This window comes from Manihot esculenta, chromosome 15 (assembly GCF_001659605.2).
Source record: "Manihot esculenta cultivar AM560-2 chromosome 15, M.esculenta_v8, whole genome shotgun sequence".
NCBI classification, from domain to species: Eukaryota; Viridiplantae; Streptophyta; class Magnoliopsida; order Malpighiales; family Euphorbiaceae; genus Manihot; species Manihot esculenta.
The window spans coordinates 12,346,254-12,362,224 of NC_035175.2; the positions used below are offsets into that span (position 1 = coordinate 12,346,254).

The 15,971-nt window shown below is 33.2% G+C and overlaps 1 protein-coding gene across 11 annotated transcripts; it reads right to left on the minus strand.

Annotated features, from left to right (window-relative positions):
• Nucleotides 1-1,146: 1,146 nt before the first annotated feature.
• Nucleotides 1,147-15,572, minus strand: LOC110602602 (DNA (cytosine-5)-methyltransferase DRM2). Of its 11 annotated transcripts, none has more exons than XM_043951270.1 (15): nucleotides 15,429-15,572; nucleotides 15,250-15,326; nucleotides 13,311-13,448; nucleotides 8,717-12,577; nucleotides 8,096-8,195; nucleotides 7,851-8,029; nucleotides 7,216-7,315; nucleotides 7,059-7,105; nucleotides 6,842-6,941; nucleotides 6,714-6,760; nucleotides 4,637-4,750; nucleotides 4,261-4,360; nucleotides 2,697-2,785; nucleotides 1,847-2,593; nucleotides 1,147-1,646 (listed from the first exon to the last, which is right to left on the minus strand). In XM_043951270.1, exons 7-15 carry the CDS (start codon nucleotides 7,259-7,261, stop codon nucleotides 1,215-1,217), a joined length of 1,722 nt encoding a protein of 573 aa, XP_043807205.1. In that variant the 5' UTR covers nucleotides 7,262-7,315; nucleotides 7,851-8,029; nucleotides 8,096-8,195; nucleotides 8,717-12,577; nucleotides 13,311-13,448; nucleotides 15,250-15,326; nucleotides 15,429-15,572; the 3' UTR covers nucleotides 1,147-1,214. The 11 variants fall into 11 exon arrangements, with proteins under 11 accessions (XP_043807205.1, XP_043807204.1, XP_021595851.1 ...); XM_043951269.1 differs by having other exon boundaries at nucleotides 7,837-8,029; XM_021740159.2 differs by lacking the exons at nucleotides 7,216-7,315; nucleotides 7,851-8,029; nucleotides 8,717-12,577 and adding exons at nucleotides 13,607-13,645; nucleotides 13,760-13,802; nucleotides 13,908-13,949.
• Nucleotides 15,573-15,971: the final 399 nt, after the last annotated feature.

Below are 15,971 nucleotides of genomic sequence, written 5' to 3' on the forward strand. Positions count from 1 at the left end.
GTCAAACCTAACAGTCATCAAGTTCATTTTAGTAATTTTTATATTTAAAAGATATTTATTGAAAATTAACCATTCGGTAACAAACTCTTGCATATTCACATCTTTTATGCTGACATGCAACTGGAAAAAAAAAAAATACAAATATTCTCTACTAAGAAAAATATAAATCACTTTGTACTATCATAAGATAGAAAATATATTTCTAAACAAAGTTTTTCGAACAAAGTATTTTTCTAAAAAAATAATTTATTTTTTATTTTTTAATTATGATAACTGTTGAGTCTCGTATCCACCTAAATCGAATCAAAGCCCACAAAAGCAGATCAGACCTAGAGCTTGGAATGTACCTAGGCAGGCCTGCCCCATAGCTTAGGCCTGGACCCCAGTATACATGGCAGACCGGATCACCCACAAGCCCAAACCCGGTAAGAAGGAAACCGGCTCGATAATGGGACATGGTGAGAAACAAACAGATCCAGTCCCTTTGCATCCCTGTTCGCATGTGTCAGAGAGAATTAAATAACCACCTGACATGGGTAAAGAGGCTGATACTATTATACATACGAGACCTGCTCGACAATGCTACTATACATACAGAGCCTACTCGACAATGCTACTATACGTACGGGGCCTGCTCAACAGAGACGATGTCATTATAGCAGAAAAGCCGTTAACCATTACTGGCAAGCAAGAATAAAAAGAAAGGGAGACCTTTCTGAAAAAACAACCATTATAAACCTTGTTTTCTAAATCTCAAAATATCAAATTATAATTCAAAAATTAAGAAATAACCATAAATTTAAATTATAACTCAAAAATTAAGAAATAACCATAAATTTATATAGAATAATATTAATAAAATTGTCAAGTCTAAACATTAACTTTTTTTAAAAGAAAAAAGAAAATTTCTTTAAAAAATAACTTAATTTTCTCTAATTTTTCATTCATTCACAATTTTTTCTATTCCAAACATCAAAAAATTAAAAAAATATTTTAAAAAAATATTTTCCTTGAAATAACAGTCTGTTTTAATACTCCCAGTTTCAACAGAACAGCACTGGGATTGCAACAAGACCATCTTCCTCTACTCCAGAAATTTAATCACCTTTAAACATAAAGGAATATAAAACTACTAATTTCTAACAATTATATCAATATTCACTTTGGACTTCAATTCAGATTATGTTCCAAAAAATTTTAATTACATGAATTCATCAATTTCTAGTCATTATACACTTGACCAAGTCTAGAATGCGACAAAAATCAAAGAAAAGAGATGATTCTTTACCCTCTAGACCATCCCGATGAAATCGGTTGCTACCCGTAAGATTGTTGCACGGACTCCCGCCAACAACAAGATCGAATCCGCCAAATGAGTTCATCAACTGCTCTAACCGGTCAGCATTCAGCTGTTGCACATCCACAATGTCAATCAAGTTCCCTGTCTGGTCGGTTTGCTCCCACCAGGATCTGATAATGTTTCTGTTTACTTCTGAGATCTCAACTGAAACAACATTCTTCAGTCGAATACCCAGCCGGTGAAGTGCAACTTCTGCCCCACCAATCCCAGAGAAAAGAGAAAGAAGATTGATTCCTCCAGGGTACAAGTCTTTCAAAACTGACAGATGGTAGGCAACAGTATCAACCTATAGCATATGCGGAAAGGAAATCAGAATAATTCACAAGCAAACACGACTATTGAGGGGGGAAATCATGTAAAAACAAATAATTGAAGACTGCTGAAGAAAATTAGTAATAAAGGAATAGCTCATGCAAATCCGAGCAATGTGTTTCAGAGAACGTTTGACAGATAGCCAGAGATTTATAAATTACACAATAATCTCACCTGGAATGAGTTACCGAGCGATTTATATCTATCAGTCCTACTTATTCCACCTCCCCTTGTGTGGTTCCTTGGGAAACCCAAAAGCATTTCTACTTCATCTGGTTCAAGCGGAGCAACTTTATTCCTGCCAACCCAAACTAGATTCCATCTACGGCATTCATCAAGAACAAACTTCTGGTTGGATAAAGGTGGATCTCCTTCGTAGCCCTCAATGGCTTTGCGGATCCTATCTGTCAGTTTTGCACTCCCAACGCAAGTCTGCAAGCAATTTAGTTTTGTTCTTGTGTCCCATGAAGGCCACCATTTCTTTGTCATTGGCAGCGCTTCATGTATGGCGTGTGGAGGAAGTGGAAGAAGGGGAAATCTGTTTTGGATAGGAAGATTGTGAACATAACCCCTTTTCCTTGCAGCAGCACAGAAATATTTTGAATCAACAAATTCTGGTTCCACATCATATAAGAACCGTGAAATAGTGCTCCAAACGCCTTTAGGAGCAAGTGCTACATTCTCGTAGTAAAAATAGGGAGGTCCAATAGCAGCTTCTGGAAGTGTTCTATGTGTTACAACAGCTGGTTCAGTGGGGAACCCAAATCCAATCATTGGATTTGGGAGTCGAAGCATCTCATCATCCCCAGGCAGCATCCTCTTCCGCAATTTCAAATGCTGTTTCCTTTTCCACATATCATATTCATAATAACTCCTCTTCTTGTTTTTAGGATAATCATCATCAAAATGCTTGAGCTTTGGCTATTAATATGAAGGCAAGTAATTCAACCCAAATGCAATTACTTGTATGAAAAACTTACTCCGCATCATATATTCACATATCTAATAAGAGAATAGAGATTACCTTCTCTTCTGGAAAGGAAGCATCAGCTGCCTTTGCCATTTGAGCAGCACATATGAAATCTGTTAGCTCTGCAATTGTGGCATCTGGTCCTGAAACATTTGAGCAGTATATAATTTATGAGGGGGGAGGCAAAAATTATATCCACCACAACAAACACGAAGCTCAAAGAGATTTCATCAAGTCTTCAGTTCATTTGATCACTTGGATAACTCATCAAGAAACAGAACAGTAGATTTGCACAACAGGACAGCAGAAACAACAGGAGTACCAAAATATCAGCAAAGTGTTCAGCAATATTGGAAAAACCATCCTTAATGCCTTTATAGGAGCATTGTTTCAAGTATTTAAGAGAACTGAATGTTTGGGACAAAATGAAAACAAATCATTGGAAGTTAGAGCAAGGTCCATTCTCCGATCCATTCCCTCCTATAAAACAGGAGAAGTGTATTAGTGAAGTAATTACAGCAGCATGCACTTGAACAGGTATTACTTATTTTTAATTGGAAAAACTGCTAGTTCAGCTCAAAGAAACTTTACTTATATCGGGTTTTCATTAATAAAAGGAGAAAAAAAAAAGTCAGAGCACTCCAAACAATAAAGAATAAAAAATAAATAAATTACAGAATATAATCCCAAAATTTGGAAAGGATCTGAAGCCCAACTGGTTAATTACTTAGCAGGACAATTTTACTTATACAACCAAAAATGCATTTCATTGCCATAAACCTTTTGCAAACGGAAAGAGAAATTATTAAGTGCTGGAACCTATCACACATCCTTCTTTTATATTTTATAGCAAGATAGCATCTAAAACAAGTTAAGAAGCCATACATGTAAATACATGTCAAAGACCAAGATAAACATTTGGCAGCCAAGATAATATACACAGTAGTTGTATCACCCCACTGCAGTTCTGATATACCATTGTTCTATGATAATTACTATAACCTCTGTCCCAAAAAGGTAGACCTACTGGTTTTTTCACATCGATTAAGAAAATACAGTAAGTATGGTTGAACCAAAAGATTTTATATGGCCTTCCTAATATACCCTCTACTGATATTGTTCCACTACTAAATTATTCTTAGAACTAATAAATTTTATTTTTTTCAATGCATATTAAATAGGAATATGTTAGGAAGCTAATACATAATTACCACTTAAAAAAGAAAGTGACCTATAATTTGCGATAGGTAAAAAAGAAAAGCAAGCCTATGTTTATGGAACAGAGGGAGTATATAAAATCCGAGCATGCATTGAGCACAATCACATGGAGAAAAGTCTACAAATGGACAACATAATAATAAAATTTTTATGTTTTTCTGTTGAAGCAAACAAAGACATTTATGAGATAAAAAAGAAGGGTGGTAAAAAAAGTGAATTTCCTCATCTTAATTCATGATTACATCTCATTACTCTCCCTCACTGAAAATCCTTTTCCTATTTCCTGAAAACCCACTTCAGAATATAATAATATAATTGACAAGGAGATCACAAGCTAAGCAATTACTTCTTGAATGTTGCATACAGAAAGCATTTGCAAAACTACCACATTCATACGCACCACATCTCTCCACAGCTATTGAAGCTTCCTCTACTGTGTAGCCCATCTTTGCTAAGAAAATCAAAGGGTTCCCTTCATCAGGCTCGCATTTTGCAATTTCCTGGCAGATAGATTAGAAAGATAAAATTCTGACACACTTCCAAGAATAACAATGTCATTTCTTCAAGATTTGCTAGTGTTATATATCCTAGACGCACAAGCCCATGTATTAGCAGGAAATTTGAAGCTTGTGGTCATAGGGCAGAGAAGAAACAAACATCAGTATGAGATTCAGGAGTTTAAACAAGCTAAAAAAGGATATATTGAGTTAGTCTAGTGTCTACATGTACATGCTTACAACCATCTAATAACCAGCATAGACAAAAAGAGAAGCTACCTCATTTTCAGAACTATCTATATCTGAAAAATCATCCAGAGAGTACCCATCATATTCTGAATACAAGTGATCAGAGTCCATAGGTTGTTGTTCTTCAGGAGACTTTTCAATAGCCTGAAAGACACACACACATAGAAAGAGAGAAGGATAAACAGTAAGTGCTAAAATTATTAAACTAATATTTCTGGGAATAAAAGCCAGGAAAAATGCAGCAAATGACTCAAGTTACAACTTACAAATGGACAACAGGACATTGTTGCTGAACATAATCAATTATATAATTAAAAGCAAAGGCCATTTGGAATGATAAACATTATGCAATTGATCTCAACTACAAAGCTCATCAAATAGCCCATTCACACAAATAGGGCAACAGTAAGTTGACAAAGGTAACAAGTTCATATAATAATAAAAGCCATTGTTATATGTTCATTATATTCAGTTGATGATGACACCAAATGCCTCTTTTCTTGCTCATTTTTTCAATTCTTCTCAACTATCTTTTTCGCAAGAGAGAGAGAAGGAGAAAGGGGAAAAAAGCATAAGAGGAGGTAAGCTGAAAAATAGAATAAACCAATTATCAACAGATATAATGATACTCACTCCGTCCCATGATATTTGTCCACTTTAATTTTTCACATATACAATTTTTTATTACCTTTCGAATTATACCCATCTTAGAAACATTAAGTTTTATTAAATACTAAGAGATAAAAATCACAATTAATGAGAGGTTATTCTGAAAATAAGATAAAATTAAATAGGATTATAACAGTCAATTTATATGTTACTATAATGTAAAAAAGAAAAGCGAATGATAATTTTGAGACAACCAAAAAAGGAAAGATGACAAAAATTATGGGACAGAAAAAGTAATAAACTAGTAAAATCAGGATTTTTTATTTTTCCTCCTTGATCCAATGGTTGAACAATATAACAGAGAGTAATACTGCTCTCTTGAACCTAACACATCTATTGCATGTTCAACATCAAACAGGCTTCTTCAGACATCATAAAAACACCATATAACCTAGCCAACTTGAACCTTTGTTTTTCAGCACCACAGATACTGTAGTGGAACTGGATTAACTGATCTTAGGCATAAACCATAGATTTGCATTATTGGCTTATAACCAAATGACGAAACCAAATTGATGAATTTCGGTTATTTTGGTAAGACTATATTTAGTTAGGGTTTTTTTTTTTGTTAGTAATTTTAAAAATTGTTGGTTCAGTTATCTTTCATTGGTAATCAAATTAATCGAAATAATTGAATTTCTACTAGTTAATATATTGGTTATAAATTTAATGGTAACATCTTAGTCCTCATTATTATTTTATAGTTACATTAATAATATTTAATTTGTAATTATCCTTTTACTAATAATGAATAATATTTATCATTTTTGTAAATTAAAATTATTAGAAACATATTTTTATTAATATTTAATTAATTGATTAACAATATAAGATATATGCTATATTTTTTCAGTTACTTCGACTATAACCTATAACAGACCAATATTTTAGGTTTCAGATAGGTTGATCATCTATCAATTTCAGTTAATTTCAGTTAGTCATTCTAAAATTGGTCAAAAATTCAATTCAGTTAACCAAATGCTCACCTGTTAACAAACCCTCGTTTGATCATTTTACCACAAATAGAAACTAATAACAGAGATTCATACAAATAATCTTATAAGCAGTTAGAAATGAAGGAGTGAGAAGATAAAAATACCTTGTTTTAAGTACTCTAATAGAGCAGCCAAAAGAATTTGTTAAAAAAACTCCTGAGTTTATTTTACTTCGTACGAATCCTCCTTGTCAAAAAATATATCTAAGAAGTAGCTAGTTGACAGTTGACATCAGTGTTCAGTTATTTAAGTTTAACAGCAACAAGGTTAATAAAAATGTCCATTTGAAAATATTCACATTAAAGATAGCACTATGTTTTAGACACATCAGGTAAAACCAAATTGATCATTTTCCTACACATCAAGAACATCTCAACCATCAAATCTAACTGAAGAGGTAACTAACAAATATAGAGCACAGCATAAAGGTAGGCATATCTCACCGAGTATGTGAGGAGAGTTTCCAAAATAGTATCTGTATTTCCCTCTCCTGAACGTTTGAAAGGAGATAGTTACAGATTTAACTTTCTAGGTGAGAAATAATGCATGAAAGCAAATAAAGAATATTTACCATTTTCCTGTATTGCCTTGGCGACCATCTCTGCATCAAATCCCATCCCAGTGAAGTGATCAATCAACTTGGAGCCAGAAGAGCTAGCAGATGATCTTGCCTTTAGACAGAAAATAGAATCAAGTGTCAGTATGTGATAAATATCACTTTTGATCTCCTAACAGGTAATAATTCCTCAACCAAAAGCAATTTGGGAAAATCCAAGAATCAAACGCACCGAGCATTTAAGAAGAGCTTCAAGTATCAAATCAGTATTCTCCTCTCCTGAATAATTAACTCAGCAGTTTTACAAATTAAGCTTGCAAAATGTGTGCTTGCACGTGTAAGCAAGTGCATGCATCTGTTTAAAAATCTGAATAGGAAAGAATCTTTACCATTTTCCTTTATTACTTCAACGACCATTTTTTGAGGAAATCCCATCCCTACAAAATGATCTATCAACTTGGAAGCAGAAGAACCTACTGATAAGCTTGCCTTGAGTCAAAGAGAGGATTACAACCTTTAGTTAATAATAAATATCTATGTTTTTATCAACATACAGGGAAAGAAAATGCAGATGCATGAAGTACAGCAAAATTCCAGACAATATAGTTACATAAGCAATACATTAACCACAAGAAAGTAATAGATTGTGTAAATGGAGAATAAATAAATAAGAAATGAACAACCACCATAGTCAATTACTTATAGATGAGGATTGAGATTAACTCTTACAATATTCATCCATTAATTAATGTGTTGACTTATTTGTTGATTCTAGGGATATGATTTGATTTTATTAGAATCCTTAATTATCTCTGTAATTATTATTTAATTATTTGTTTCTTATTTAGTTATAATTCTTTATATATAAATATTCATATAAATCACTTGTAAAGATGAAATACAAAAACACTCTAAAATTCTCTAAAATTCTTCATAGTATTAGCGTTTTTTCCTAATTTTAGGATTTAAATTTAATTTTTCCTCTTTAGAATTCAAAACCCTAGATCTACCTTTTTAGTATTACCCCATCTAGGAACCTTTCCACCTCTCACTGTTGGCACCAGATGAATCGCCGGCCCGACCGCCTAGCTCCGACGCCGGAAAATCCCACGTGTAAGACATTGTTCAATGCTGCTTCGCCGCTCCAATCACTCCAGAGCCGATTTCGACCGTCTTTATGGCCTTCCCGTGCCACTACATGATCTTTTGGTGATTTGATTACCAAGTGCATGCATCTGTTTAAAAATCTGAATAGGAAAGAATCTTTACCATTTTCCTTTATTACTTCAACGACCATTTTTTGAGGAAATCCCATCCCTACAAAATGATCTATCAACTTGGAAGCAGAAGAACCTACTGATAAGCTTGCCTTGAGTCAAAGAGAGGATTACAACCTTTAGTTAATAATAAATATCTATGTTTTTATCAACATACAGGGAAAGAAAATGCAGATGCATGAAGTACAGCAAAATTCCAGACAATATAGTTACATAAGCAATACATTAACCACAAGAAAGTAATAGATTGTGTAAATGGAGAATAAATAAATAAGAAATGAACAACCACCATAGTCAATTACTTATAGATGAGGATTGAGATTAACTCTTACAATATTCATCCATTAATTAATGTGTTGACTTATTTGTTGATTCTAGGGATATGATTTGATTTTATTAGAATCCTTAATTATCTCTGTAATTATTATTTAATTATTTGTTTCTTATTTAGTTATAATTCTTTATATATAAATATTCATATAAATCACTTGTAAAGATGAAATACAAAAACACTCTAAAATTCTCTAAAATTCTTCATAGTATTAGCGTTTTTTCCTAATTTTAGGATTTAAATTTAATTTTTCCTCTTTAGAATTCAAAACCCTAGATCTACCTTTTTAGTATTACCCCATCTAGGAACCTTTCCACCTCTCACTGTTGGCACCAGATGAATCGCCGGCCCGACCGCCTAGCTCCGACGCCGGAAAATCCCACGTGTAAGACATTGTTCAATGCTGCTTCGCCGCTCCAATCACTCCAGAGCCGATTTCGACCGTCTTTATGGCCTTCCCGTGCCACTACATGATCTTTTGGTGATTTGATTACGCTCTCTTGTATGTAGAACCTTAGGTACCTCCTATTCTTTTACGGTTTATTTGTTTTTACCATGAAAGAAGGTAAAAGGGTCTCGATTCCTAACTCTGATAATCCTTCCTTGCAAATTAGTCCCGTATAACTTGATAAAACCAATTATCTTGCTTGGTCAAGGTCTTGTTTGTTATTTATTAAGGCTAGAGGACTGGAGAACTATGTCACTGTTAATAAAAGCCAACCGGATGAGAATGATCCATATTTTCCTCAATGGGACTCGAATAATTGTCTTGTTATGACATGGTTACTTAACTCTATGCAACCTCATATCTCTAAGTCCTATTTGTTAATTGATACTGTTGCAAAGATATGGAAAGCTTTGCCCTTAACTTATTCCAAGATTGGGAATAATGCCCAAATTTATGATATTCGGAATAAGATCCATAGTACTAAATAAAGATAAATGACTATCTTCCAATTTTATTTTGTGTTATGTGGTTTATGACAGAAACTTGATTACTATCAGAAATTCCAGATAGACTATGCTCGAAGGAGAATGATTGAGAAGGAGCAAGTCCATGATTTTCTTGCAAGGTTGAATAACGAGTATAATCCAATTCGGATCTAAGTGTTGGGGAAAAATTCTTTTCCTTTTCTAGAAGAGAGCCACGCCCATGTTCAATAAGATAAAAGTCGTTAACATACTATGCTCTATAATACACTAGGTTAGCTACTAGTTTGAGTACACTGCAACCTCTTAATTCTGAGAAAGATCACCTACATTGTGACTATTATAGAAAATCGAGACAGACCAAGAAAACTTGCTGAAAATTATATGGTCGTCCCACTGGAGGCCGTGAGGAAAAATGAGGTATCTCCAGAACTCAAGCTAATTTAGCAGAATATGTGGAGGAGCCCTTCAGAGTCTTAAGCGCTTCTCATATTGACACATCTTCCTCCTCTGGTGCCACATCTAAAGTCAGGTAATGCTTCCTCTCTTGATACTGTTTTATGGATTATTGATTCTGATGCGAATAAACACATGACATGCTCTTCTAAAAGCTTTCTAAATTATTTTCCTTCTCTAACAAAAGATAAGATAGTATCAAAATTATTGATAGCTCTTTTACTCCCATATCCGGAACATGTTCTGTTATTTATGCATCCAATATTAAATTATCTATCCTTCATGTTTTCAATTTTTCTGTAAACCATGCTCTTAACTATAAAAATGAACTCTTTCATAATCATTGTGTTATTCAGGATCTTCTCATAGAAAAGAGGATTGGCAATGGTAGACTGCATAATGGCTTATACATGTTGGAAGGTGATCCGGTTTTTTCCGATATCTCAAGCCTGTTTTAGAGAAAATAAGGATGTCAATCAGGAAATAATACAGTGGCACAGGCGGTTAGAGCATCTATCATTTTTTGCCTTAGAAAAACTTTATCCTAGTTTATTTGCTAGAGCTCAGTTTGGTTCTTTATTTTGCGATACTTGTGAGTATGTTAAGCAAACTAGAACCTCTTATCCTTTCTTGTTTTTAATCCTTTCATAAGATGATTTGTACTCAATTTGATACTAAGGTGAAAGTTTTAAGATCTGACAATAGAAGAGAATATATGGATAGTAGATTTTCTGCTTATTTGGAGAATAATGGGATAGTACACTATAAAAGTTATTCTTATACTACTGCTCAAAATGGCACTGCTGAAAGTTAAAACAGGTATCTATTGGAGGTAGCTCAATTTCTTATATTCACTATGAACCTTCCCAAAGCATATTGGAGAGATACAGTCCTTATATTTGCTTATCTTATCAATAGAATACCCCTCAAGACCCTTGACTTTATAAGTCCTTTGGAGGTTCTACAAGGGAAGAATTCATACATTGTTCCACTAAAAGTATTTGGATATGTTTGTTTTATCCATTCTAGGACGACAGGAAAGTTGGACCCCAAGGCCCTTAAATGTGTGTTTGTTGGGTATTCTCCTACACAGAAGAGATATAGGTGTTAACCCTCCATTTAAGAAATATTTTGTCAGTATGGATGTTATCTTCTGAGAAACTGAACATATTTCAGTACCACCCACTCACCTCTTCAAGGGGAGAATAATGAGCAAAAAGAGGTAATCCCAAATTATGTAATTCTGAATAATATGATTCAGCTAAAGAGTTCGAGTTCTAGTTCTAGTAGACAAGAGGAGATGTCCAATCGGGAAAAGAGAATTGGATGTTTGGACAAGTCAGATTTGAGGAGGTATTCGAGGAGAGACAAAGCAGAAGAAGCCATTATACAATCTATTCAGAGTCAAAAATCTTCTTCTGATGAGTTACCCATAACTCTTGAATGCTCCAATGATTTAGATAAACCTATTACACTAAGAAAATGAGTTAGATATTGTACTAAAGACTCTATTTCTAACTTTGTTTCTTATGAATCCTTGTCTCCCTCCTATACATCCTTTGTTTTGTCTATTTTCTCTGTGTCTATTCCACAGGATTGGAAGGAAGCTGTTGCAGATCTTAAATGAAAGGGAGCAATAATTGAAGAGATAAAAGCACAGGCTAAAAATGAGACCTGAGAGCTTGTCACTCTCCCACCTGAGAAGAAACTTGTTGGCTGTAAGTAAGTGGGTGTTCACAGTGAAACACAAAGCTTATGGCACAATTGAACAGTTTAACACTAGATTGGTTGCCAAAGGATTCACCCAAACCACCTATAGAGTGGATTATCAAGAGACATTTGCCCCAATTATAAAAATAAACTCAATAAGAGTCTTATTATCTTGTGCAGCCAACTTGGACTGGGACTTATAGCAGTTTGATATGAAAAATGCTTTCTTCCATGGAGATTTAAAGCAAAAAGTGTTCATTGGGATAGTACACTATAAAAGTTATTCGCTGATGAAAAGACACAAGGAAAGGTGTACAAGTTAAAAAAGGCTTTATATGGGCTAACACAATCTCCCATAGCTTAGTTTGACCAGTTTAGCGAGCCATGATGTTCTTTGGTTACCAACAGAGCAATATTGATCACACTCTGTTTATTAAACATCACAAGGGTAAGACCACCCTTCTTATTCCTTCTTATTGTGTATGTTGATAATACAGTGGTGATAGGTGATGACAAAGAGAAAATGGCCCAGCTAAAATGATTGTTGGCTCAAGAATTTGAAATCAAAGATCTAAAAAAGTTACAATATTTCCTAGGTATTGAAGTGGCTAGATCAGAAAAAAGAATCATCATCTCCCAAAAAAGTACATTCTGGATTTTTTGAAAGGAATTGGTATATTGAGGTGTAAACTAGCAAAATCTCCCATTGAAAGTAATCACAAGATGCAAGTAGAAACTGGTGAGTCGTGGATATTAGAAGATACCAGAAGTTGGTAAAGAGGTTGATTTATCTCACACACTTGATCGGATATAATCTATGCTGTTAACTTAGTCAGCCAATTCATACACGACTCTCGCGAGACTCATATGTAGACTGTACTTCGTATCTTGAGATACCTAAAGTCTGTGCTAGGGAAAGACCTTTTTTACTCCAAACATGGTCACCTCCGAGTTGAAGCTTTTACAGATGCAGATTGGATAGGATCTCTTTGATGAGAGGAGATCCAGCTCTGGCTACTGCACAGTTGCGGAAGGGAATCTTGTCACCTGGAGAAGCAAAAAATAAAGGGTTGTTGCTCGGTTAAGTGTTGAAGCAGAATACATAACAATGGCTCAAGGTGTGTATGAACTTTTATGGTTGCAGAAGTTATTGGAGGAGCTGAGGTTGAGACAAGATAACTTCGTATTGTGACAATAAAGCTGCCATCAGTATAGCACAAAATCCAATCCAACATGACCAAATGAAGCACATTGAGATTGTTCGGCGCTTCATTAAAGAAAAATTAACAGACGGTGTCTTGAGCTTAGTTCATGTAACTTCTACTGGACAACTTGTGGATGTATTTACTAAAGGGCTCAACAATAAGACCTACCATAATTGCAAATAGGGCATGTGCGACATCTATGGGGAGTGTTGACTTATTTGCTGATTCTAGAAATATGATTTGATTTAATTAGGATCCTTAATTATCTCTGTAATTATTATTTAATTATTTGTTTTTTGTTTAATTATAATTATTTGTGTATAAATAGTCATGTAAATCACTTATAAAGATTAAGAGTGAAATACAAAAATACTCTAAAATTCTCCAAAATTCTTCATAATGCAATAAAAATAATATATGCCTTAGTGCTTCCATAGAAAATATGCTTTTTTTCATCCCACACAATCTTTTTGATAATCACCTAAACATTTTCCCTGCAGAAATGACCACAAGTTGTAGGCTTTGACCCAAAAAGAAGTAAAGAATTTAGCACATAACAAATTGTAAATCAGTACCTCTGCTGCACCTGCTGTAGCTTCTGCAGCAGGAAGTTTGAGACTTGAAAAAGAAGACAATCTGTAATTTTCAATTTCTAGCTCATCATCACTGTCCCAGTCAAAATTCTCATCCTCCCCACATAGTGAATCCTCATCCTGCAGAATTTTTAAATAAACACATTCAATTATTATTCACAATAAATTAGTCTGCAAACGGATAGTTATTCAGGAATGCAAGGCAGACACAAAGAAAACAAATAGAAGAATAGAAGGATTACAAGGGTAAGAAAAAGGAAGGAACAATGAAATTTTACCATTTCCTTCCAAGCTACAGCTTTGACCAAGATATGAAGCTGTTTTCAGAAATAAATGACAGAAAAATTGAGAAAAATGCAGCCAGTTATCATGAAACATAATTATTAAAGCAACCAAAACTACCAGCGGCTCTAAGCAGTAATCAGACATACCCTAGCCCATGCTTCTTACAGACTGCCCCATGCTTTTTACAGACTGTTTGAAAATTATAGATTCAAAAACCATAAACAATGACTCTCACTAAAAATCCCCAAGTTACGAATTAAAAATAGAACAGAATTTGGAATTATTGATTCTCACTTGATTCCCATTGATATCATGGACTACAAAACAAGAAGCTAACTGCAAGAATAGTAGCATACACCAAAAAATTGTTAGATTAAGATTTTCACATGAAAGTCTACAAAACCAATATTGCTTCCAGGACCTTTAAAACCCCATACAATAAATAACATTTATTGTCAAAATTTACAAAGACTTTGTTTAGTTGTGAAAAGTAACTTATATCTGAAAATATTTTGCATGGAAATTTTTTTTCCAAGAAAATAACTTATTTTTCATTGATTGGCTGCAATATTAAAAAAATAAATGATATTGATAAATTTATATATAGAAAGTTCAATAATGTTAATAAAATTCTCAAAAACCACAAAAGAAGGAAGTCATTTTCCTTAAACATAGTTTACTTTAAACAAGAAAATGTTTTATTAATCAATTTTTCCAAACATTAAAAGTGAAATATTTTCTATGAAACAAATGAAACCTAAATTGCAGAACTTTATATGCCAAAATGTGAAAACTTAAATTTGTTATTATGCTGCTGCGTATGGTATCCAGGAAAACGGCACAGGAATTTCCACATTCAAGCAACTCATAAAACTGGCACAAGAATTTACAGAATATACTATTACATTTCCTATTGAGCATTGTTTCCATAAGAACTAAGAAAAAGGTGAACTCACTAAAAAATTATACACATAAAGTAACCAGAAAAATTATGATCCAATTAGAGATTCTAAACAAAACAAATAAAAAGGGTAAATTAATATCTAACTTGTATTTAGAAAATATGAAAAATATTTTCTAACAAGATAACTTATTTTTATTATTTAATTTTAATTCAAATAATAAAATATATTAACAAATTTATATAGATGTCTTAATGAAATACTTAAAATATGTAAAATGATTTCCTCTTTAACAAAGAGGAAGCCTTCAAATGACTTAATTTTTCCTTGAACCGGAAAATATTTTTCATTGACTAAATTTTATGAATGTCACAAAAGGTAAAAAAAACATTGAAAAATATTTTATGCGAAACAAATAGAGTCTAAGCCCCGAGTTTTCAAGACATTCACTAGTTAGTCTCTATTTCAAAATAATCAATTAAAACATAAACATAGCTATATTTTGTAAAATACAACTCTTTAGTTGGTCTACTATATTATTTAGTCCTCTAAAGTCTAACCGAGAGGACCACAATTTCAAAGAGTTGTATATTGAGAATTTTGAAAGAGGAATGAACCAATGAATTTATTAAAAATACAAGGACCTTATTGTAATTCTCCAAAGAAAAATCTTCCGGCAAACAGTATAAGATTAACAAAGAACAAGATATTAATAAAGCTATAGAGAAATTGACCTCTTCGAGTAGTTTCTGATCCTGTACTGCCTTAAAACCTACATATAACGTACCTCCTCCCTGCAAAAGAAAAATTTCTGGCGAAACACAAAAAATCAGAGCCACCAACCATAGCATTAAAAGAGAAAACAAAACAGAGGTCAAAAGGAACGGAGAGAAAGGAGAAGAAACAAGCCTACATGCAGGAAGAAATGCAAGGGAAAGGGACAAGACGCAGGTGATACTGAGAATAGAGTATCACTCTTTGTGTGTGAGGTGAGAGAAATGACACGAATCTCTTAGCAAGGGTTATATAGTGGCTCTTGGCAACAAACTTGTTTGGTAAGATTGTTGAAACTATTATAAAAATATTTTTTTTGAGGTTAAATATGTAATTTGCTTCTTTCATTTGTATAAAAACTCTAAAATCAATTTCTCAACTACTCAATGGGCTTAATTCGGTCTAAAATCAAAGTTTAAGTTTAATATGCACCACTCTATTAATTGAAAATTTATCTTAAACGATCATTATATATTTTATGATTATATATTTTATATTAATTTATATTTTTATATAAAAAATAATTTTTTTATCTTTTTATAATTCAAGCAAGTTTATGAGTCAAAGTTATCAACTATTGATTAGAACTTGAAATCCTTATTCTTTTCGTTCATTTCTTGATACTTCCTAATTACAGTAACTCTGTAATAAAATTATAGAAATCCTCGTAAATTTTAGATGT